General features: G+C 36.2%; 1 protein-coding gene across 1 annotated transcript in view; it reads left to right on the top strand.

Annotated features, from left to right (window-relative positions):
- The window catches only part of LOC124157523 (voltage-dependent calcium channel subunit alpha-2/delta-3), a 315282-nt gene that overhangs the window by 280837 nt on the left and 9025 nt on the right, over positions 1–25420 (top strand). The window contains exons 21-28 of the mRNA XM_046532332.1: positions 1103–1196; positions 12018–12161; positions 13298–13431; positions 13610–13758; positions 13994–14260; positions 17171–17294; positions 19005–19479; positions 24681–24981. Of these exons, the coding sequence (XP_046388288.1) occupies positions 1103–1196; positions 12018–12161; positions 13298–13431; positions 13610–13758; positions 13994–14260; positions 17171–17294; positions 19005–19479; positions 24681–24981 (1688 nt within the window). The remainder of the gene's footprint in view (positions 1–1102; positions 1197–12017; positions 12162–13297; positions 13432–13609; positions 13759–13993; positions 14261–17170; positions 17295–19004; positions 19480–24680; positions 24982–25420) is intronic.

The following is a 25420-nucleotide window of genomic DNA, read 5'->3' as shown; positions in this document are numbered from 1 at the left end:
AAGGAAGACCTCGAACAAAATATATGGAACAAGTAAAGAAGGATGTGAAAGAGAAGAAATACGTAGGTGTGAAAAGATTAGCTGATAGGAGAACTGAGTGGAGAGCTGCGTCAAACCAATCCTAGGATTGTTGACCAGTGATGATGATGACATATTATTTAACTATATGAATATGAATAACTTATTAATGTAATTTTTGTCTCATAGAAATTTATGAAGTAAATTTCTAAATTTATAAATTGAGCAACCCAAATGTATTTTCGTTGTTGGTCTCACTTCACCTAATAACATTGAAGCTGAAATACCTTGTCATACTGACATATTTAGTATGTACTTCAACGGAACCTCTAATGTAGGTTGAATTCTTGGTGAAAATTTAATTGTATATTAAACATTTAATGAAAGATTGCTTTAGGAGAATTTTTTAATGAAAATTTAAGAGGATGATGATAAATGATGTGCATTGAATTATAATTTAGTTGAAGTTACTGTAGGGGCCTCAATTATCATCTTGTGTGGCAGATGAATAGCCATAGTGTTCATTATCGGAAAATGTCCTTTCCTTATATATCCAGCATATCGATTGGGTAAGAGTCTAATAATTCTCCTGAAAATTTTATGTCACTATTCAATCCACTATTTATATCCTTGGTTTTGTTGCTTTCAAATTCATTCTGTTCACTCGCGATTTTTAAATCATGTGCTTTCACAATTCTGGGAAGAGAATCTGATCAATTATAATTATTAGACATGTTATCTCACTCACTTTGTGCTTCAACCCAAAGGTTGGTTGGGAGTAGAGCTCACCCCGAACTAAGCCATAAGCATGTAAATTTCACACATTCTGGGGAGGGAGTACAGCTCCTTGCCCTGGGCCACCTCACTCTTTGAGGAATTTTGTCTGTGGGTGTCCGAAGGCTTCCCCCAGGATTTAAACCCAATACCCTATGATCAGTGGCTTGGCACTCTACCCACTAGGCAGCCTCACTTCCTAAATGAGTGGTAAAATCTGATATCATACAAGTAAGCTTGCATTTATGTGTTATCATATTTTTATGTTATATCCAAATTGATAAATACTTAAATGTTCTCATCCATTTAGGTGACAAGACACTGCTGCAGTCATTGGTATTCGATGCATTGGTAACCGATGGTCTTGAGAGGAATGTTGCAAAGCCAGTCAAGGAGGACAAGCAGTGAGTTGATTAATGTAACTCAGACATTCCCATCTAATCCAGTTATGGCACCAAGCATTATGATGCATTTTTCTAAAAAAATTAAGCTATGCTACTGGCATCAAAATCACCAAAGCATTATGCATAAAAGTCACATGCAGATATGAATCAAGAAATATTTCAATGCACTTGGAAAGCACTTTCTAATTATCCTGCTTTTATATCAACTCCTTTTCCTGCCATATCCTGCCTCCTCTCACTAAGCCTATTATACTGCATTTTTTTGCTTTGAACATGGAGTCATGGATCAGGTTAATTCTTAAGTAACTCCTAGAGGCAATTTTATGAGGAAATTCTTGTGGTCTTAACATCTGAATTTTATTAGTTTCTTTGTTGACTGAATATCATAAGGATTCGCTCTACATGTGGTTTTCTTGAATAAATTTGTGCTGCTATCTGGTTCTTGCACATTTCATCATCATAAGATACTACATTCTTAAGGTGGCTTACTTAATTCATGGTAATTGTATTTTATATGTTTTGCTCAAAAGCGCATATTTAATTAATTATTATGATAATACCCTTCTCTCATGGCTCAAATGACCTCAGCTGCCGGTTGCCTTCTCTAAGTACAATTCTATACCAGAGCATTCAAGATTTGAAATACTGTTGTTCAAATGGCTGGAAAGTGAAATGAGTGAAACCTGTTGTGAGATTGAAAAAAATGTTACTCCTCATAATGGGCTCAGTTATTGACATGTTTCCATAGCATTTTAAATGTTGTGTATTAAGATTAAATATTTTCTGTGACTCATCCTGGGGGGGCTGGGTCTCCCTGGGGTAAAGGATTTCAGGAGGTTTCCAGAAATTGAAAAATTAATGTACCTAGTGCAACTTTTGACCCAATTGAGGGTGCTGCAGACCCCTTACTATTGCTATAAATCCACCCCTGGTTTCAACCAAGGTGGTGAAGAGAACCTGGACCTATAGTATTCAATTATTGTAATGTTTATGTGTAACAAGATGAGAAAGAGAGTTGATGTAACTGCAGGATATAAAGTAGATATGGTGCACTTTTGTTGTTCCCACCATCACATAATTGGATTATGCACCTGCACATTATATAGGCACTACTTGCATGAGTCATTGTACTATAAGTTTAAAGATATTTAACCAGTTATAATGCATGCTATCACGATAATTCCAGTTTTTGGTTTATCACATCGCAATGCTAGTCCCCACGTCAGTCTTATCACTTCATTTGATCTTTCAAATGTGAAAGACATGTTTTTATAACATTTGTGTTCTCAATTTAATGCTTAAGCAAGGATTTTTATTTCATGCTCTTCCGTGAAAGTGGACTCATTTTTTTAAATGATCCCTTATCTGAATTTGTTTTGAAAATTTAAGAGTATGTACCTGCATAATGAATCTACATATTTGCTCAGTTAATGATAAGGTTCCTGTTATCAAATGCCTTTAAAAAACATTCTTCAAACCATTGGTATTTTTACTGTTTTTTGAGGTTTGCTTGATTGTATGTACATATTGATATAGAGTGAAAAAAATGTTGATCAATAGTAATGATTTTAATCTGAGATCAACCCTGTCGTGATAATCACATCCCCTATGAAAAAATTGTATAAACCTGTATAAAATTTGTGTACATTGTTATACATTGTCATGGCAATTGTAAAATACACAATATACAAATTTTATACGGGTTTATACAATTTTTTCATAGGGGATGTGTTTGATCCCTTAACACTTAGCATATGTCAATGTTTATGAATGACATATCCAGTGACTGAAACTTAATCCACTTTTGGTTTATAAGACAATGACAGGGATTTCCATCAGTGCAGTCACCTGATAGGACAAAAGCTGTGGGAAATCCTGTCGTGGCATGTTGAATGTATTAAGTTGTTCTTTGTGTCAGGTATTTTAATAGGCTGCAGATTTTGTTCCTTTAAGGTTTGTCTCTAGCTGTAAGGAAGTAAGTGCAATAATGGTATTAACTGGTATATTATGTAATATTCTGTTATTTATAAGTTAACTTGCTGTTAGAATGCAAAAATGAGGGTTTTTGTATGCATCTATTACAGTATGACAGATTTTGTTTGCATAGATTACAGAGAGACAGATTTTGGCCTTTTTTAATTTTGTTAGGAAAATTTATTTTTACGGTCGTTTGTTGATAATCAGCTGACTTCTTTTAATTGTTCAACTGGTATTAAGCTTATTTGATTGGCGGTGACAGAGTCATGGTAATGATCAGTTGATGATTGACTATGAAATATCTCCCAATTGTTTATCAATAGAAGACGCTGAGAAGTGGTAAATAAACCTGAGAAAAAAAGGGTAAAAATAGCAAATTTCATGCTTTGGTGGTGAAAAACATATTTAGATATTTCTCGTTTAAAAATTGTGAAGAATCATATTAGAGACATCAAATAATTAGCAAGGTTATTCAATCTGACCTTCATTGATAGATCACGAAATACTCTACCTATAGAGATATATCCTAAATATTGGCCATCACAAATTTGAGTCGACACCCACCCAACCTGTTACCTTGGGTATGGTGATGTATGGGTTGTGTATGAAAAATTCCCTTAGTATTGCTTGTTCGAAGTATCACGTGTAGGACCCTGAAAAGTAATAAATATATAGCCATCCAGCCTGTAAGTATGTATGGTTTGCCAATGGCAAATTTTCTTAGTACTGGGAATTCAAATCATAACGTGTAGGGGCCATGAAAAGTGATGAAAATTGGTTGATGAAAAGCTGTAAAAAATAATACTGACTGCAGGTAAATTTTGTAATTGAGCCCGAATTTCATAAGCAGGAGTTAAAAGAAAAAGATATCTAGTTAACAGCTGTAGCAACTAAATAGTAGTTAAATATGCTGTCACTTTTCTGCATTATGATTTTTTGTGATTAGCAGTACCTCCGATTGAACCGGAGACAAGTGGTGACACTATTTCATCCAGAAATACTGAGAATGGGAAATATGTATCTGCCTTGAGGCTTCTCTTTTATAGGAACCTACCTGCCGTGCTGTTGAGGTTGCATCATATTCAAAATGACTCTTACAGTATGCATGAGTTATTTTTGCTAAAATTTCATTCAGAACAAATTGTGTGCCCTATCATACAGAAATATTAGCTGTTCTTTTAAGCTCCCCGCGATTTCGGTGACACTCCAGTGTCTTATCCTCGACCATTGGCATCGAATTGCTGTGCTGTGACTTTCTTTCATAAAGAAGGCATCTATAGAGTCACCAAAATTAGTCAGTGAATTCCATAGTTTATCCTCTTTTTGCATACCCAAGGATAATGACCCATTATTAACAGTTTAGGTGGAAAGTCTTTGGAATTAAAGTCTTTAAAAAAAACTTAAAAAATCATGGTAACAGCTTTAAAAAAATTGAATTTTAAAAATAAAAAGATATTCACAAAATTTTGTCCAATTTAATGAACAATAAAATGGTAAATTTAAAACTATTTCAGCTTTAAATTGCAAAATACCAACCATGCTTTTATGAGAAAATTCCTGAAAAACCACAAAATTTCAGAGTCCCTAATTATCAATGATCAATTAATGGTTTCTCAAATAAGTATTGATAAATGGTTACATATGTCAGTAGGATTCAGATTAAGCAGCTCCTAGAAAATGTCGTGAATGGTGGAATTTTATGTACATGGCTGTTGCAGCTTCTTTGCGTTCAAAATTCTCTTCTAGAAGTCTTTTGTTCAATGTTTTGTTTGACTCCTATGCCTTGCTCATTGACGTCAAGAGGTTTATTGTTGTTTAAACTCTTGTGAGCAATTTTTCCCTTGGATGAGCCTTGTTTCCTGAATGAATGAATGACCCGGAATTGTAATGATGTCATCATAACTTATATTTTCCTTCCATATACCGAACTCTTTTAATAGATTGTCGTTTTGGTTCTAAGTTAATTATCCCATGCAGTAGGAAACCCTCAAAACAAATTCTCCTCTTCCTCTATTTCTGCGGTTGATTTCCTGATATATGTATGTATATGCTTTCCAGTTTATTCATTGGAAGCCATGATGAAAGTTGAAAAAGTGAGGAAGTCTCTCAATTACATCTTAGCTGGTGCTGAAATCTGAAGAAATGTGTAACTATGTATGTCCCGCACCACTTACTAGAGACTTCCCCTCAACCCCCTCCCCTCCCTCGGCAAACGACTCAGCGGTGCGGGGTGGCGCCCTGGGGGGGATTGCATTACGACGGACGATATCTCCTAAACGCTTAGAGATACGTTGAAACAAACAGAAAATTGGCCCTAAAGGGCTTTACTTTTACGTTTTACATAGAAATAGCCCTTTTTCGACCCCAAAAAACTCCATTGAGGGTCCTTAGTACTTAGGGCCCTTGGGGCACGGGTTGCCGTTATTTTAAAGTAACCAAATTTTAACACGTGAAAACAAATCTCATTTGGATCATTTTGAGAATAGGAAAACATAGATTTCACTTTTTCCCGGCGTATTATGGCGGTGAATTCTTCTCGGGTTTCCATCCGGGTGAGCTCCATCTCCATCGCTGCCGACGTTTCGATAGAATCCTTTTCTATCGTCATCAGGGCCGATGATGCCAGTAGGAAAATGCCAGGTTTATATATCCTCGGTCGTTATGTTGGGTCGTTCTGATTGGCGGAGAAAGAGTGCGCTTTTCCCGCCACTTTCAAAATCGGGTTCCATGCCTTACTTAAGTTGAAACCCTCGTCTCTGTTGAAGTTTTTCTTGGAGAGTCATATTTCAATTGCCTCCTTGGTGAGACGATCCCAGTAGCTGCTGGAGTGGCAGAGCATTTTGGTGTTTTCCCAGCGAATCGCGTGGTCGAGATTGATGGCGTGCTCCGCAACCGCCGATTTCGATGGTTGGCACAGCCGGAGATGACGCTTATGCTCTTTGATTCGGGTCTCGATCGTTCTTCCCGTTTCACCGATATACTCCTCACCACACTCGCATGGTATGCTGTAGACACCAGGCATTTTCAGTCCTGCAGGGTCTTTGGCACGGACTAAGACTTGTCTTAGTTTTTTGTGAGGCAGATGCACTGTCCGTATGCTGTGTTTATGAAGAATGCGCGAAATCTTGCCGGATACCGTAGAGACGTACGGCAGGTATGCGTTGGCCACCGGTTTCCGCTCTTCTTCATGTGTCTTCCTTTTTCCTTCAAAGGCCCTTTTCAGGGCCATGGAGATTTCTCTCGAGCTATAACCATTTCCACGGAATGTCTTCTTCAGATGTCCGAGTTCTGCAGGAAGGCTTTGTTGGTGAAAGGAAAGAAGATGGGAGTTTGAGCCATAAGGTTTATAGAAAGTCGACTCACACCGACTTATACTTAAACGCAAGAAGTCACCACCATCCAGCACAACGATCAGCGGTTCTTTCATCTTTATTACATAGAGCCAAAGTCATTTCCGACCAACAAAGCCTTCCTGCAGAACTCGGACATCTGAAGAAGACATTCCGTGGAAATGGTTATAGCTCGAGAGAAATCTCCATGGCCCTGAAAAGGGCCTTTGAAGGAAAAAGGAAGACACATGAAGAAGAGCGGAAACCGGTGGCCAACGCATACCTGCCGTACGTCTCTACGGTATCCGGCAAGATTTCGCGCATTCTTCATAAACACAGCATACGGACAGTGCATCTGCCTCACAAAAAACTAAGACAAGTCTTAGTCCGTGCCAAAGACCCTGCAGGACTGAAAATGCCTGGTGTCTACAGCATACCATGCGAGTGTGGTGAGGAGTATATCGGTGAAACGGGAAGAACGATCGAGACCCGAATCAAAGAGCATAAGCGTCATCTCCGGCTGTGCCAACCATCGAAATCGGCGGTTGCGGAGCACGCCATCAATCTCGACCACGCGATTCGCTGGGAAAACACCAAAATGCTCTGCCACTCCAGCAGCTACTGGGATCGTCTCACCAAGGAGGCAATTGAAATATGACTCTCCAAGAAAAACTTCAACAGAGACGAGGGTTTCAACTTAAGTAAGGCATGGAACCCGATTTTGAAAGTGGCGGGAAAAGCGCACTCTTTCTCCGCCAATCAGAACGACCCAACATAACGACCGAGGATATATAAACCTGGCATTTTCCTACTGGCATCATCGGCCCTGATGACGATAGAAAAGGATTCTATCGAAACGTCGGCAGCGATGGAGATGGAGCTCACCCGGATGGAAACCCGAGAAGAATTCACCGCTAGGAAAACATAACTTTTCGCAATTCTGAAAAATAAGGGCCGGCCTAATGTACAATTCTCAACTATTTGGAAACATTTAACTTTCATTTCTTGGCATCACAACCTTTCCAAGAGATAATGAATACAACTGTTTGTTGATGACCTTTTATTTTGGTGTTGCAAAGAGGTATAGAGTGATTTGTTACAAAATCTGTGTTGTAATTTAAGTTTCTATAGCCTCTGGGTATAAGTCGAGAACTTTTCATATGCATAGAATATTTTTCCACCCAGTACATGATATTTCCTTGCAGCTTCTTGGATACTTCGGTAAGTTTACGTTAGGATAGTTAGTTACCGAGGTGATAATTTAAATGCAATATAATGATGCTCTTAACATTGCAAAATTTCTTCAAATTTTCTTCCATCTCTCTTATTTTTGGATTTTTTTTTCATGTTGGACTGAATAGTCCATTATCTATGTAAAATTTTTTTGTATGTATAAATGAGAATTGCCAGATTTGATATTATAATTCTCCACGGGGCTGAATACTGTGTGTTGTATCCTGTCATTGAAAGATGTCTACAAACTTGAACTTAGAGGGCAACTGCCCTCTTCGGCAATTCCCATGTATCTATGAAATGTATCTATTTTATATTGAAAGAAATGTGCATATTATGTAATTGACAAATGTTTACTATTCGAGTCATATTGATCTGAATCCTTCTATACAAACTTCACAAGTGGAACAGCTCATCAGCAAATGGTTCAATCTCATTTAAAAATTCCATAGAGAAAAAATCATTCACTTTGACCAGGATTCCAAACCAATTCCCCCGATTTCCGGTCAAGTAAGCTACCGAGGCATCTTTCTCCTCTGTGGAAATTTGTGGACTATTCCAGACAATGATTCCATCTTGTCTAGTGTAGTCCATAAATTTCCACCGAGGGGAAAGATACCTCGGTAGCTTAACTGGCTAAAGTACTTGACCAGAAATCGAGGGATCTGAGTTTGAATCCTGGTAAAATTCACTAACTCTTGCTTTTCTTTGTGGTATTCCATTATAAGTTTTCCTGGAGTTTCAGGCCTGGAGATGATGATAATTCATCGAAACCCAGGTCGTGCTCTGATAAAAAAATGAGTGGTATAAGTAATTGTGTATATTCAGGAAAACTTGAATCCTGGTCGCGGAAAATAATTTTTTCTTTGTGGAATTTTCACACAGTTGTGCATTTGCGGGCGACTCCGTAAATTTTTCACCAAGGCTAGTCCTGGTATACTTAAAAGAATGGTTCAATCTCATATTTATGAATTTGGTTGAATATTCAAATCTCAGAGCCTGCCATCTGCCATCTGGAAGTTTCCATTTGCCTTAACTCATGATCTCTTCCTCCTTCCACCTAAATTCTAGCATCAGATACTTTGTCCAATGACTTTGCTCTTCATTGGTTAGCATGTAATGATTCTCCTTCTTGTTGAAGGCCTTTATTTGTAGTTGAAATGCTGGGATTAGATGTTATTCTCTTTGAAGATTTCTCGTTAGGCATTCCAAAATCAATTCATTCAATCATATCCCTCGCTCTATTTTTCCTTCCATCATCTCAACTCTTAGGTAGATTCATGTCAACATTCCTCCCATTTAAATGTAACTGTACTTGTTGAATAAATCAACAGTACTGAATCATCTAGATCAGCTCTGTAGGAAAAAACAACCCCTAATAAATAAGGATATCAATACAATGGAAATATTAATGAAACAATAACTAGGCCCTGGTTCACATCCTGGTCAAGGCAAATGACTTTTATTTCTAGAGTTTAATGTCTTTACTCTTGGGTGACTCCCAAAAGGTACACCACTGGTTAATCTGTAGTCATTTCTTGAAAAATGGCTAATCCTTTACGTAATGTTTTTCTCTCTGTTTGATCTCTCCACCTGATTCTATTTTCCGATACCCATCATTCCTCTATTTCCATTTATAACAGCCTCAATATCAATTTTGGAACATCTCTTGGAATGAGTGTGGAATCATGTATGTAGATAGTCCATTGCCTCAAACCATTCTTCAGTTTGCCCTTTCATCCCGTGTTAGGCTCTCTTCATCATGTCTGTTCCAGATAGTTGGTGGATCTTCATATTTTCTTTTATTTCCTGGCTGTAGCACATTGATGTTCAACTTCTCTGTCTAGAAAAGTCGAGCATCTTGATTTGGACCATGGATTTTGGAGTTTCTGTCAATCGTTGATTTTCCACCACTTCTCTCAGTGTTTATTCGTGGATGTTCCTTCCGTCCTATATTTGGACAATTGCTGCTTCACCATTTCTTCATTTTTTTCTATCTAGATGAGGATTCTTTGCATCATTCCTCTAATTATGTCATCATTAACCATCGCTTTCTTTCTCAACTTCTTGATCTCCTCTCGAATGAATTTTTGCCATTCCTCAGTTTGTATCGTTTGGACTTCAAAGCCTTTTCTCCATTTCCCCTCATTCTGTTGGCATTTTCATACATATGCATATGTACATGTTATCTCTTTTTTCTGCTATACCTGCCAGTCCTTTGCTAATTTTCTGTGCATTTCATATCCCTTTTCTTCTTCCCTCATTCCCTGTAGCATTGCTTGTGCCCCATTCCATTCTAATATTTATTAATGCATCTCAAACTTGTGGTTCTGCTCTTCTATCCTTTCCCCCATAACATTGCTTTCAGCCTTTGTCGATATTCAAAATTTTCCAATTGCTATCCTGTGATGTTTTAATTGATCCTGTAATTCGATTCTCTTCAGTTCCATTAATCTTTTCAATATCTTTGCCATTTATTTGGCGCCACTTGTATCCTCCCACTTCTATTCTTAAACAGTCATCTCAGCTAATCCGGTGGTCTCAATTTTTGGGGATTGTCTTTTTTCTAAAGATCTAAAATACATTTGCTTACCAAATACTTTTTAATTCCACATCAGTGTGTTATCATTTATGCTGTAGATTTTAAACTATATCCTGCTATTTCATCAGATTGTGATTAAAATTTGGATATTCCATGGAGTCATGGCAAATGATTAAACTGAAAGGGCTACATTTTGTGGCTGATATCACCCTCAGTGGATATTGTCATCTCAATGTACATAATATGAACAATTCTTTTGTATTTATTGGTAGCTATTGAATTGTAATCAAACCTCTTAAAAATTATGCATTGGATTATTAAGTTCTTGGTTTTGAGTGTATGATAATAGGAACCTTCAGCTGAGCATAAATTTATTGGGGACTTGGATTGATTTCTAGCATAATTTGCACCTTTAAATTTTATTACTAATAAATGTATCACTTTTGCACATTAATTGACTTTCACTAACTGTGACTCCTGTTTTGTACTATAAGCCCAATAGCCACGCTGATGGCTCTGTTGCACAGGTAAAGTACACGGACTGCATATTGTTTTTTTGTGTGTAGCTGTTCTATGTTATTCACGGTCTATGTTTTGGCAGAACTCGCACAATGTTTAATATTTATTTGCAAACTTTAATTCCAACACCTCAAGGGCTTAAAATGCTTTAGGTGTGTGATCTACTGCCTGGCTCACTTGACCTAATGCTGAAGCATATGCATTGAGTTTTTATGAGACGTCAAAATGTTTTCGAAATTCTGTCTAATTGCAATTCAGCTATAAATTCTTTTGCTTATGTCTAAATAAAATAGTTTCAACTATCAAGTTAAATATGAAACATGAAAATTACTTACTAGGAAATTAACTTACAAAAATATATTCTATCAATCAAATTCTTGAAATATTTACAGCCAGTGTTAATTCTTTTTTTAGGTTGTTGGCCTTTTCATGATCATTTAATGATTTTGTTTGCATTTTTATGCCTAAGTTTCATTCCAGGTTGCTGGCTGTCTGCTCATATGGATGCTAATTCATATATTTTTCTCTTTTGCAAGCACATGGGCCTATTAACACTGTTTTCTATTTTCTGCCTTCAGAACTCAAGGATCATTTTTTTTAATTATTGAAACTTTTCTTACATGCTGACTTAACTAGTTATGGGATATTAAGATAATGCTCATTTGATTATAACTTTTCTTCTTTTTGCAGATAGCAGCATTGTCTCTTCAGAGGATCAATCACATCTTTCCTGGTGGATTCCTATATATGAGCTTCCTTATTTTTCATGAAAAGGCCAGCTATGTGTTTATTTTGAATTAAATTTGAATACAATTTGATGAATGATTATGTTGTTAAAATACATGCCACTTTATTCAATGAATCATTTTTTCTCAAATATTTATCAAGTTGGAAGATAAACCTGCATCATCTTTATATTTTTGATGCATGTATGGATTAATTTATGATTTCACTAATTACAAAAAATGTGGCATTTTATTCTGCTATCTAAAAAATCAATTTTCTGAATATTTATCTGATTTTCTTATTTCCTTGAGAAATTTATCAAGGATTGTACAATGAGGTGAAATTAATATCTAATTTCACTTCCATTCCTGGGCTCCTAACCTCTGAACCTTGGTATAACCCATGAACCGTAAATTTCCCCTAAATTGGCCCCTCCACCTTATTAACCTTAAATCGCCCATTGCTCCAACCCACACCGAAACTTTATCATTACAGACAAGGCTACCAGATGTTTGGTGTGACAAGGTCTTTCATTGCTACTCGAAGTGGTCTTTTGAGGTGGGTGGATCATAAAGAAAGTAATTCAGCAAGGAGTGGGACTCCTCCTTCAAATGTTGAGGAGGCTCCAGATAGTGCTTCGTAAGTAAATATGAATAATTGGATGGAGTAGGTAATACAATAGAGTTGGACTTTCCCAAGGTCCATCTGTTCCATAAGGCTGTTCATAACATGACTCTCATCATAAAATGGAAGATGCATTATTATGCCCGAAAAAGAAGGGAGTCTTCTGATCAAAATTCATTCAATGATATAAGGAAATAATCTGGGCAGTAATTTTTTTCAAATATTATTTCAGTGACTTTATGTATATAAAACGGCAAAATGTCCTGTGACATTCGCCACCATTAAAAATTGTTGGCGCACTGGTCAAGTGGAGGTCAGCTGGAATGGAAATGTTAATAAATTTATTTCAATTATGGGTATATGCATTGAAAAATTAAATCTTCTCAGCCAAAACCTTGTGGAAGTCTGTACTAAAATAAGAAAGTATCCCCTACCTTTCAGTCCTCGGATTCTTTAAATGTTGACTGGTCTCAATGCTGAAAGTAGATATCGTATGACGATACTAATGTAGACATCTAATATCTTAGATAATTATGATGCTTAAGGATTGTTACTAGTTGAAACATTAGAGGGTTCTGTGAACTGGAATGACAGTCTTTTTATTGTGTTAATCTCTTATAGTCAACTCTTGACTATCTGGATACTAATTATCTGTTTTATGAATTATCACTTGCTGTTGTCTCCTCCTTTTACAGTTTGAAATATTGAGCTGTTGTAAGAATTGAAAATACTTCAATAGCAAGGTTTATTTAAAAAAAGGAAAGTTTTTTTTTAAAGGAAAGTGTTTCGGCACTTTTTTCTTAGTTGATACTTCTATTTTTTTATAATAATTTCAATCATACAAAATAAAGTTAGTATATCACCACTCCATTTTTGTTGCCAGTCTGTTATGTTTTTTCTATTATATTTTCCTGCTTCAACCGCTAATTAATATGAATCCAGTCATTAGTTGATTGTCATATGTAAATTGTTTTGCTGATTTAAATTTGTAATTGATTGAGTAATAAAATAATATCTAATGTATATTTTGTACCAATAATTTTGTTTAATTTTTAAATACAGTTGAAAACTGATTTATTCATTCATTTTCATATATCATAATCAGTGTTAACTAATTAATATTTTTTGTGATTCATTATTTGCAATTGCAGGAGCCACTTTGGGGAGAGTAATAGGCGAGCAATTGATGAAGTATGGTATAAACGTGCTGTGGAGCAGTATGGGGTGGAGCCTGATAGTTTTGTTTTTACTGTTGATTTTGAAGCTGGGGATGCAATCATGTCAGGTATTTCTATGGTTTAAACAATTTTATCTTCATTATTTATGGCTGTTTTCCATTGTATGTATTTCCCTTTACTATCAGAAATAGAAGTGTAATAACTTCAGTGTTGAGTGATTGACAGAATTTTTTAATACACTTATCTATTGCACAGTGAATTCACTTACCTATTTTTCAAATACAGGGGACCCAAATTATGTTCATAAGACTTTGGTAACTGCAACTCATGCTGTCTTTGTGGACCATAAAGGTTATCGTGCCCCAGCAGCAGTTGTGGGCCTACAGTTCAGACATTCAGCTCTAGCGTCGCAGTTCCTCAACATAACATCAACAGTAAGTTGAAGTTTGACGTGTTTTAGCCACTTGAGGGCTTTATTTAAGTTATTTGATCACTTTCTGCGTATAAAAATTCCCATCTTAATGATAACTGCGCTGATTTCTGTTGGAGATCCTCTTTCTTTCTACCTAGATGATCTTGTAATGATGAAGCTCAATTTTAAATCTCATTTACATTTGTACATATTCTTTGAAACTGAGTGATAAAATTACCTTGAAATGTTCTTTTTAGTGCTTAGGTCCCTTAGGGTGCCGCAAAACCTGTGCGTCAGAAGAATTAGACTGCTATGTACTGGACAGCAATGGTTTTGTGATCATCTCAGAAGAAGCATCGCATACTGGAAAGTTCTTTGGTGAAATTGATGGTACAATCATGGACTCCCTAGTTCAGGATAGAATATATCGGAAAGTAAGTGTTTGGGACCACCAAGGAGCTTGCACAGATGACCACTCACCATTCAGCGATTCGGCATGTCGTGTCACTCCTTTTCATGGCTTTGTAAGTAAATTTTTGGTGGCACCAACAGTTCAACAGCTTATTCATAATAACTTGGCTAACACTCAGCCCTTAATCGTGAGGCTGTGTAAATGTTAACTCAGATAGGTAATAGGAGGGGGGCAAGGGCATAGGGGCAAAATTAAAAATTGGTTTTCGTTATTTAAAACCAAAAAGATATGAATGAAAAACACACACGCCAAATTTTAGGGCTCAAATTCGATTTTTAACCGAGATAAGTAGCTTTGAAAGTCCGCTAGGAGCTTCGGCCACGCCCACGGCGCGGAACGTATTTCTATTGGCTGACGCCGCGTGACGTGTGAACCTCATGAATGTCGCGAGAGTAATGCTTGAAGAAGCCGTAAACACACTGCGTTCGTGGAAATAGTAGCCAAAAGTTTATCGTCATGGCGAAACACAATGTTAATTTTGTTCTAGCAGATACCAGAAGTGTACTGACATTATTAACAGGGACTGTGGACAATTTTTTGTCTAAAAAACAATCATTTCTTTGAAATGAAACTTCTTAAGATGAAATGTTTACACTTTTCAAAGAGACAGTAATCACGGCAATTATCGTGGATGTTTTAACTTGTGGGCATACCATCATAAAATCCTTTACTTATTACTGGTTTTTAGTTTCCGGATGTAAATTGTGAAATAAATGAACAAATGTGCTATAGTTAAAGCTGTTTTCTTGCCCTCTGAAGGGAGGAAATTCGGGGTTCTCTCCGTTTCTTTTAGGATTAGCATTCAAATTTCGTTGGAATAGCATTTTTTTCAAAGCAGAGGTCTCGCTTTGGTCCACCTATTTTCCTGATAAATGTTCAAGTCAGTTACGTACTATGAAAAATGGTAAAGAATTTTTATCAAAATGAAAGAGTAACTCAGAGATGGGGATTTTTACATGAAATAATCCGTAAGTTCACTTATATTTACATCAGAGTTACACGTACAGTCACTTTCAAAAGTTTTAGGACAAAGTTTGTGGCACCACTTCTGCTTCTCAAGGAAATTTACTATCCTATAATCCTTTCGTAGTTATCTGCTGCACTCCGCTGACATTCCTCTTGTGATTATATATCTACATGCACACAAAGAGACAAATTATTTTATACTGCAAATTTATCATTCCGCTTCTATTTATTTAGGGTGTAATGATTATTTCGTGAGCATTTACTGCATACTTGCACCGGTTTTTACCCTTAGTGGTTAAAGTAACTATTATATAGTTTTTGCCATGTAACGGGTCGCCGCGGCAGTGGCCTAGTGAGCAACGCTTTGAGCTCTGGTAGTGAAGATTGAGGGGTCGGGACTGTCTCTCATAATTCTTTCAGCTCCTTTTCCTACTTATTAACAGGTTTCTTATAATCGTAATTTCGCTGTATTTGATATTATGCTTTTATTGTTGCCGATGCGAAATTTTAAAATTAAGAGAAAAATGGTGGATAAAATCCTGTCGTTAGCATTAACGTACAGTTTGAAGTCTGGCAAAAGGAGTCTCACATAATTTATTATTTGTCAATTATTTTTTTCCGATAAATGCTAGTTCAAACTAATTGCTAGTATTCATTCAGTAAGTATTTGCCTCCGGTTTCTCTGTTTTGTTGTAAGATTTGCAAAGTTATCCGCGTTTATTATTAACTATTTGTTCTTCTATTTATAGACATGGCGGCACCGGGAGTCAAATGTGCTTATTTCTCTTTATTGTGATTAATTCGATATCGTAGTGTTCCTGGAGTACAAATTTGAGATTATCATGTATTAGTTTGTACTATTTGATACATCACCAGGTTAGCGTCGAAGACCTTTTCCGTTGCAAAGGTTGGCTTTTAATGCGCAAGATAGAAACAAAGAGTGAACACCAGGGCAAATATGCAGTAAATGCACACGAAATAATCATTATATCCAACATAAATTGAAGCAGAATGATATATTTGCAATTAAAAAGGAAAATTTTCCGTTAAGTGCGTATATATTTAAGCACATACGAATTTTTTGCGATGTGTGGTCAAAGACAACATAAGGAGCAATGGAAACTAAATCTCTTTGAGAAGCAGAAGAGATTTATATTAATAATGGCCCTCACACATTCTATAACAGCCTATTTCTGAAGGAATATGCAGTCTCCATGCAGCGTCGCACCACCGCCTTCCCCGGTATGGGTTGTTTGGCACCACAAAAAATATTTTTCTGGCGTTTAACGAGAGGTAAATTCACATCTCGGCACACAAAAATATACATAAGGTTTCCTCCCACTCATTTAAAATTCTCCGTTTTATCTAGTATTTACTTATACTCGAATTAACGTACGAGACAATGCACTCCTTATGCAAGCAATGCAGATATCATGATGTTCACACGTCATCAACATGGCGTCGCCCGAGAAATAAGTTTTTGTCGCGGAATTCAAGTTGAAACTTTAAACTGCTCTAGGGGCGAAATTATTCTGCGCTCAATGGTAAAATTTGGTGAGAGCCTTTCTTACACCCATTGCTTTATAAACCAGACAAAATATTTGGTGGTGTAATCCCTTCTATTGAGCATGCGGCATTTACTTAGCGGGATTCCATGGATGAGCCATTTTAAATCAATAGTTAACTATAGTATATCAACTCTGAATAAAACCCACCAGATACCTTCGATCGTTGGCAAGTTTACTTTTTGGAAGATCATTTTGTAACAAATTAAATAAAAATTTTGTTTTATTCATTTACCATTAACCACACAAATTTGCCCTATCCCTTACCATTTTTTCTCTCCTTGCAAATGGTCACCAGCCATGTTATTGTGAATAAACTGTACATTTGATTGAAATTTTTCTCATCTGCAATTATTGCTTGCAGTGCAAAGTTATCCATCATCACTCATAGTTAATAAAATTTTCATAAATATCTCAATTATTCTTTCCAGTCATTCCATGGAGTAGTGAGTTGGACGGTCTCCCGGCTGTCATGGCTTGCTCTTTACACAGGACTACCTCAACTTTGGAATTCTTATACGACTGAAGCTCAACCTACTGGTGATGATATTAGTGGTGAGCTTTCCAATTAAAAATTATCCTGAACAGCATGCATCTCTCTTTACATAATTGACAGTGAATATTATTATTTATTGCAAGCTTTCTTCCTGTGCATTTTATTGCTTGTGAGAGTGGATTCTAAGAGCTAAAAATATGTCATGAAACTTCAATGGCTTAGAATGTGGGAATATCCATGTAGCAAAATTATCTAATTCCAAATCTGCAATGAGCAGATTCTTTTTCATAGTGTGTTGGTTTAAAATTTTCATGTACTCACAGTGATTGATCCAGAGAGGCTATAGTCCCCATCTGGGGTATCCAATTTGCTATAGATGAAATGGTGAAATTTTTCAGACCCCCACTACTCACTACTGCTGGGAAGTTACCCCTCAAGCTCCCCATCTAGCCCCCTCCCCCTTTTCCCTATACTGGATCCGCTGCTGTGTACTCATACTTAGATCTTTAATTATTGTTATTATTCCTATGCTCAAAAGTTTACCAGGAAAACATTAATAAAGATAGCTATCCTCACAAACTACGAGTGAATTTACCATCTGAACCTTCTATAATGGAAGAAATGAATGCTCCAAAGTTGATTCTTGTTTGAGTGTTGCAGTGTAGAATCCTCTAAAATTGCTGGGTGCATAATATGTGTCGTGATAATCTTTGAGTGTGCATAATCATGCTCCATGATGCTCTGATCAGACTTTCTGTGAGAAATTTCTTCTTTAAAAATGACCATACATTAAAAATGGTTTGGCACCTGGATTAGTAGCTGTACCCTTTACCCACAATTTTTTAAATTTATTACTTTTTCAAGGTTCATTTTTTGGCATTTCATCTTAAGAGGCAGAAATATGATTAACTTTTACGAGCACATTCTTTATTCTTAAATTTGATTAAAACTGGATTTGGATGTGCATCGACATGTGCCTGATGAAAATAAGGCTTGAGTTTTAATAAAATTTATGTAGTATTTATACAATTTATTCTTTTACCAACCTTTTTCAATGTCTTCAATTTTATAAGTACATTATTTATTAATCAGAAAGAGTTTCAACCCAAAGGTTTATTATAAGTTGACTGGGGCTAAGCTCATCCAGGATTATTCCACTAGTATGGGAAATTCACACTCATGGAGGGCTTGTTATCTTGGCCATCTTACACTTTAGAATTTTTGTTTAGGGGTGTGAAAGGCTTCATTATCGCATAGTATGTTCCTCTTAAGTCTCCTTGCACTAATTAAAATTTAAAACTGTAACAACATATGGATGTTTAACTGTAGGCTTTTGTAATGTAGTTAATCAACTTACCTAAATTGGTGTAAGGTGAAACAATTTGTTTGATGTCAAAATTCTCTCTGCAGCTCACTTATCGTCCTTCTATGGTGGGTATTCGATAAGTTTAAGTAGCAGGGTATCATAGTAACAAGTTCGCTTGTTTACTTTTCATTCAAAATACAGGGTAAAAATTTGTTTAGTTTAAATTATTTGTTTATTACTTGTTTTTCCTTAAGGGGTGGACTTCAAATATCACGTTGAATTTTATATGACATTGTAGTGTTTTATTTTTCGATCTTCATGAGCTTGGCCATGGAATAACATTCAGCAATAGAGGCAATCAATTATAGACTACCAGCATATGTGGTGCCACTCTATTTGTTGAGAAACATTTTTAACCCATAGTGCGTACATGTTATGTTTTTCCATTTCTCGTTTCCCAAAGACTTGCCAGAGGAAGACTATGAATCCTATGATGAGGATGAGGAAGGCGAGGCGGAGGAAGATGAAGAGGATGAAGATGACGAGGACACTGGAGCAGGAGGGGAGGAAGAGGAGGTGGAGAGCACTGGTGGTGGCGGGGGCAGTTCAGCCCTGCCCCCTCCGCCTCCACCAGCTGCCCTGCCTCCACCTCCACCACCACCCCCAAGTCCAACCCCCCTTACCGTTAACCGCAGCACCCCCTGGAGGGAAAGTGGAGGGTGGGGTAGTGGATCCTCTGGTGGGCGTTGGGGCAGTCAGCATTACCCCAGGAAGTGGCCTCATCTGACGCAAACCTACGATGGACCAATGAGTGATGCAAGGCCGTGCAACAAGAGAACTGACCTTTATATTCTGCAACCTGAGAGGCTCAACACAAGTGGGTTGTTTAATCCACTGAAGGGGAAGTTAACCAATTGCCATGTGACCGGATGTGAAAGGTGAATGAAGGAGCTTAAATTCATGTATCTAAATATCCTTTTAGTCTTACACTTTATTTCCAGGGTAGCCATTCTCTGGAACGAATTTAGTTAGTCTATGAATTTTGTTTAATCTAGAAATTCAATGAATACCTCGGAAAACAGAAAATAATTATGGGAAAGTAATATTTTCTACCGAACTTAAATTTAAAACTTTACCACTAAGGTTGATTACTAGATTTTATTGATTAAAGGTTACATTTTCATATTAATCCATCAAAGTAGCCAGGGCCAATGTTTTTGTGTGTAAAAGATATTTTTAATCGATTAGTGCTCTTGCGTTTTCTTCACTATATTCATTAAATGGTTTTAAGGAGTGAAACCTCAGTGTAAAAAATGTTAATTCATATAATATTTGTACTCAAATTGGCATGCTGGTTGTTAGTTAAATGGTTAAAAGTTAAATTTCTTGTTTAAATTAAGTTAAACATTTTTCCTTTTGACTTTGTTAAAAGTATGTTTTAGGCTTTATAATGTTCAGTCGATCTATATTTTGAAACCAGAGTATGGAAAACTTTATTTCCCCTGAACAAATTTTCATTGATATCTCTTTTATGTTTGATATCTCACGAAACTCAATTGTAAATCATGGTATCATGTGTTTCTATCCAAATTTCAGTGCAGTTTCAAGAAAGACTTAATGGGAATAATGTGTCAATTTTAGCACAATTTCTATCAGATATTAAATGAAGTAGAATCTTAAAGTCAAAGCATAGGGAATGTGATGAATAATTAATAACTACTTGGACATGATTCCACGCCTTTAGTCTAAGTGACTCCACCTAGGTTTTGGTATCCCTGGCCATTTTCAGTTAATGGCTATTTCGGGTTTCTGACACAAAAAGTATATCCGTGATTATAAATGGGATACGGATTCATGAGTAACTATATACAGTGATATTTTGATGTTTTTTTTTATAGAGGCAGTTAGTAATAACATAGCTAGAAATTTGCATCAGGAAGGGCTTTGGTGGTGTGTGGGTTGCATACACTGTTAATAATCTGTCAATTCAGTGGCATAGTAAATCTGTAAAACTTTCATCAACCATGCTGTAAATTCCATTTTTTCTATGCTGAAAGTTAAAGCCATCATTTTTATCACTGAAATGCCCATAGTTATTAAGGGTTTGTCTCCCAATGCATTTGTTCCTGAAATCCACCCTTCAGGCCAGAGGTTTTTATTTAATGTGGCCAACAATCCGTATATGTGTTTCACTTTTGCATGGTGCTGCTTTTATTTTTCTTAGAGTGGGCACATGTCTCCTCCAGCTCCATATTTTCCATCCTTGCATCTTCATACCTTGTTCTGGAGGATAGTATGGGATGCTGAAACCCAGGACATAAATTTTTCTTTGACTAAATGGAGGAATCATAATCAATTTATCTTTATTCATGTATCATAATTCCATAGTGTATTATGCATGTGCTTTTTGCTCCTGGATTTCAATTTTTCTACTTATGAATAATTTCTTTTTTTATTTTATGCTGTATGAATATATTGAAAATACTGCAACTTACATACACATTTACTTTTTAAGTGACTTGGTGGAGGTACTTCATTCCTTATGAGATAGTGTAAATAGCTTTACTTGAGATTAAGAGGTAGGTGGAAATGATAGTGCTTCAAAGATAAGAAATAAAAGAAACATTGTTTGCGTGCTTATTTAGGGTAAATGAAAAAAAAAGAATTTTCACTTTTTGATAAAATAAATATAATTAAATCCTTGTTTATCCCTTAAATAAATTGTGTATATCTCTCATACAACACCACAAAATATATTCTACTCCAAATCAGTAAATGTGAAATATAATTAAATAAATTATGATTGAAATATAAGGATGGGGTTAGGCTGCTTAAGTTAATAATCCTTGATTGATGGCTGTAAGCTTGAAACTTAAGACAGTCCACTCCATGGGAAATGCAACATTTCTGTCTGCAGATTTTAGGTATCGCGCATCTGTGCTGGGAAAGGTGTAGAACTGAAAGTCGTACACTTGAGAGTGATTTCCCATTGAATTGCACATATTTACGCTGGGCAAACCCACTTAGACCATTCATCTGAGAAAGCCATGCAACTGAAGGTCATCCTGCTGAGGTTTAATTTATTACATGAGAGACAATTGTATGTTAATTTTTGTATCATCAAAGTATAATGAACATTTAAGAAGAAAATACGTAACATTAGGTACCATTTGAGTCATGACTGGCTTGTCAGAGATATTCTGGAAAAAGTATTGATAATAAGACTGATGCATAGTATCTTGACTCATTTTTCCTTTTACATACTCACATTGTAATGCTTGGTGAAAGATGTCTGCTGTTATAATGATAATGTATGTATAAGTGATTTTTTTTTCAAATTGGTTTGTTGGCTGTCTGGCATTTTGCTTTGAAACTTATCACATTCCGTACTGACCGTTTTCCAGAGAAAATGCCCTGTGGCTGACATTTTGGCAAAAATTTGTATTTTTTATTATTATTTTAACGACGTTATCTTATGCGTTGTGATGCTGGGTACATGCTTTCCCCTATTTTTTTCCAAAAGTAACCCGAATACTATAATAATAATAACACTTCATCTGTTAAAAATTTGAAATTAAAATTTTCTAAGTATCCTGTAAAATTTGGGATATCTTCCCGCAACACACCTATATGTTTCCTATATTTCTTTGCTCTGTGTCAGTACTCCAGCGACAACCCGTTCACACGTAATCACTTTCTGGAAAAAACTAATGAAAATATGTAATAATGCAGCTAATATTAACTTTTTAAATCTGGATATGATACATTTAAATGCGATTTTGAATGTTTTATTGCACTAAAGTAAGTATTGCGAGTATTACCAATATTTCTTGCAAAAGTGTTGTTCCCTGTGATGGAAAATGCCACTGAATGATATGATATCCTCTCGACAAGATTTTATAATGGCATAAATAGGTTTATAAATAAAAAGGAAAATTTGTATCGTATAAACAAAGAATTATTGCAATGAAAGATATTGTTTTACAAATCAGAAATTGACTAGCATACAAAGAAGAATTTTTCATTTCCTAATCACTATGCATCAAATAATATCATTTTTAAAAAGAAACAAATTTAAATAGAAAACATAAAAGGCGCGCATTTTTAAAAAACATTGTCCCCCTGGGTAAATAATTTTCAGGATAACAAATTCTTGTGATACTTCTGGAAACACTAAAGACACAATCGAGGCCCAGCCAGGCAGTTGGGGCTATAATATGATGTGTCCTGGCAGACATTCTTCTTGAAGCACTGCCTACATCTCTTCTGTTTTCGTCTTTTCTGTTTTTTGTGTTTGTCATATAATCGGGGAAATGTCCTGATAAGCCCTTGGTTTTGGATGAGGCGGGCTAAAATGACGGTCTATTCAAAGGAGTCGAAAGTATAGATATTGTCAAAAGAGATTCTATAATTTGAATTTGAAAGTTGATGAGAGGAATTTTCCAAATATTTTTGCGAATAAAAAATAAAGGTTCAGTAACAGTAAGTTCAGTAGGTGGATTCAATGGGAAGGAAAGACATCATTTGATTCCAATGATCGATGCCACAATTGTAATTACTGTATTCAACTACCGCGTGAGGATTTTTTGGGGTGCACCCATGTCTTTTCATGGATTTAATAATTTTTTTGCACTGAATTCAGTGCTGATCATCCGCACTTCCCTCTTATCCTTCCACCTTAGGATACAAATTTCATCCTCAGAAAAGGCCTCCACCACCTCACCTTTCTTTAATTTCTGGCAGAGCACCAAAAGAGGAGTACCTTTCTTGCCTCTCCTCAGTGTCCCCATCATGTTAGTTTTCCCATTTGGATGGAATCTAGAACTGGCTACACTGTTATTAAAGTTATCCACATAAAAGGATTGGTCACAGTCAAAATGATGCTGCATCATTTATTTACCATCTTCTCCAAATGTCCTTTTCCAGTCACTTCTGAGTTGGAAGATGCTTGGTATTTGAGGACTTGCAGCGACAAACCCTTTACTTCCGTCAACATTTACATCTTTATTGCGTACCTGTGGCACTTTCCCCTCATATATGCTCTATATCCCAGCACAAGCCATTGGAACCATAGGCTCTTTCAAACTCAGGTCACATGAGGGGGTCACTACTTTATCCATTGTTTCCTTGAATGCGTCTATAATGGGGCTAATTTTGAATTATCAGTCAGTCAGAGGGGTATTAGCGTCAGAGAAAGTAGATAGGTGCTCATTGATTTGAAGGGCTTGGTGAATTGACATGAATTGATCACATGACTTCTCTCTCCTGAAGCAATGCAAGTCATATGAAGGATGAGCTTTTCAATAATCAGAGGTAATTGTGATAATTCTTGTACGAAAAATAAGGCCAAAAAGTGTGGAAATTCTTCTATGGTTAAATATTTCCATCTAGTAATTTTCCTTCAGAATACGCATTGCCCATTATGTATTCTCAGGCTGGATCAGTTTCTCTGAGTTCAGTGGCATGAGACTGGGTGAGGGGAAGTTGCTCTCTTAGGCATTTTTTGCTGCGGAGGATGCCAAATAAAATACTTGTAATAGTTTAGAATATTATGGAAAATTTTTCATTAGTTTACCTTAAATTTGACCACCATATACATATATGACATTTATGTTGAAGTTTTGAAACTTTGAGACAAGATTCCTGGCTAAAGACATCTAAAGACATCAATTTAGAAAATATATGTTACTTAAAGCATTATACCTATATTGTTTACAAATATATAAATAATTTCAATATGGGTTGCCAATCTTTCCCAACCATGAAATTGCTAAAAGAAAAAGTGTAAGAATAGACCTATTGGTGTTACAGTAATTAATCGAACATCTTAGTAAGATTTATATTTATTTGTAAATCCCTGATGATATTAATTAATCTATCGTGGTAACATTTGTTGGAATTCCTGGAAGAACATAAAGCCTAGTTTCAGTCATGCATCAGGCTTAGAAAGCATTTATGTGTATATAGTAAGAAATTTTGTGTATAAGAGTATTACATAGTATTCACAACCTAACTCCATAAATTATGTGATGTAGGATTTGACTTTGTGGGAAAATTTTCCTTTGAGCTGTATTTTGTGATTATATTTGGTACGCATTAATAAAAAATGTTGTTGCTAAATGAATTTTCTCAACTGCAGGCCTTTCAGTGTCCAGAAGATCCCTCACAGCAATTTAATCCTCCTTGTGGTGGACACACTTTGTCCTTGTGGAAGTAAGCTTCTCAGCATAGTTCCTCGTGAAGTGGTGCCAGGTGCTGCAACGAGTGTGAGTGGTGCCACGGGTGCAAGTGGAAATGAAGCGCTATCACCATCCTCATCTCCCTCCACACCACCTGCGTCCAGTCCGGCCAATGGAGGCTCTGGTGGTAACCACTGCCCCAGGCCTAAAGATGCCCTCTACCGGAGAAGGCCACCAAAGTGTATGAATTATCACCCAGAGGTAAGTTTTTAAGAGGCACTTTCAGATTCATTATGTATCAGCCAGTATGCATTAGACATGATAGATGATCTTCATAAAACATGAAAGGAGGAGGAGAAGATTCTGACTTGAATGAGAAAGGTGATATGTACTATCATGGATATCAAAGGGATCATGCACCCTTTGCCACTACTCTGACTGACAAAACCAACCCTGTCAGCTATTTTGATGCCTAATGTTTGGACCCAGCCAGCAGGGGTGAGCTATTTATATACTCCAGGAAGTATCCTGTGATACAAGAGTACATATGTATATGTATTCAATATGGGATCACTGTCCCAAAATGAAACAGTGGGGATCCAACTCAAGTACACTGTGGTTACCAGATGATTCATCAAATGTATTGCAAGAACAAATGCAGCATTAAATATGATTCTAAACACCATGCATTTTCAATGGA

The sequence above is a fragment of the Ischnura elegans genome, chromosome 4 (genome assembly GCF_921293095.1).
Source record: "Ischnura elegans chromosome 4, ioIscEleg1.1, whole genome shotgun sequence".
Taxonomy (NCBI): Eukaryota; Metazoa; Arthropoda; class Insecta; order Odonata; family Coenagrionidae; genus Ischnura; species Ischnura elegans.
The sequence above is the reverse complement of the archived record's forward strand: the minus strand, read 5'-3'. Positions and strand labels throughout refer to the sequence as shown.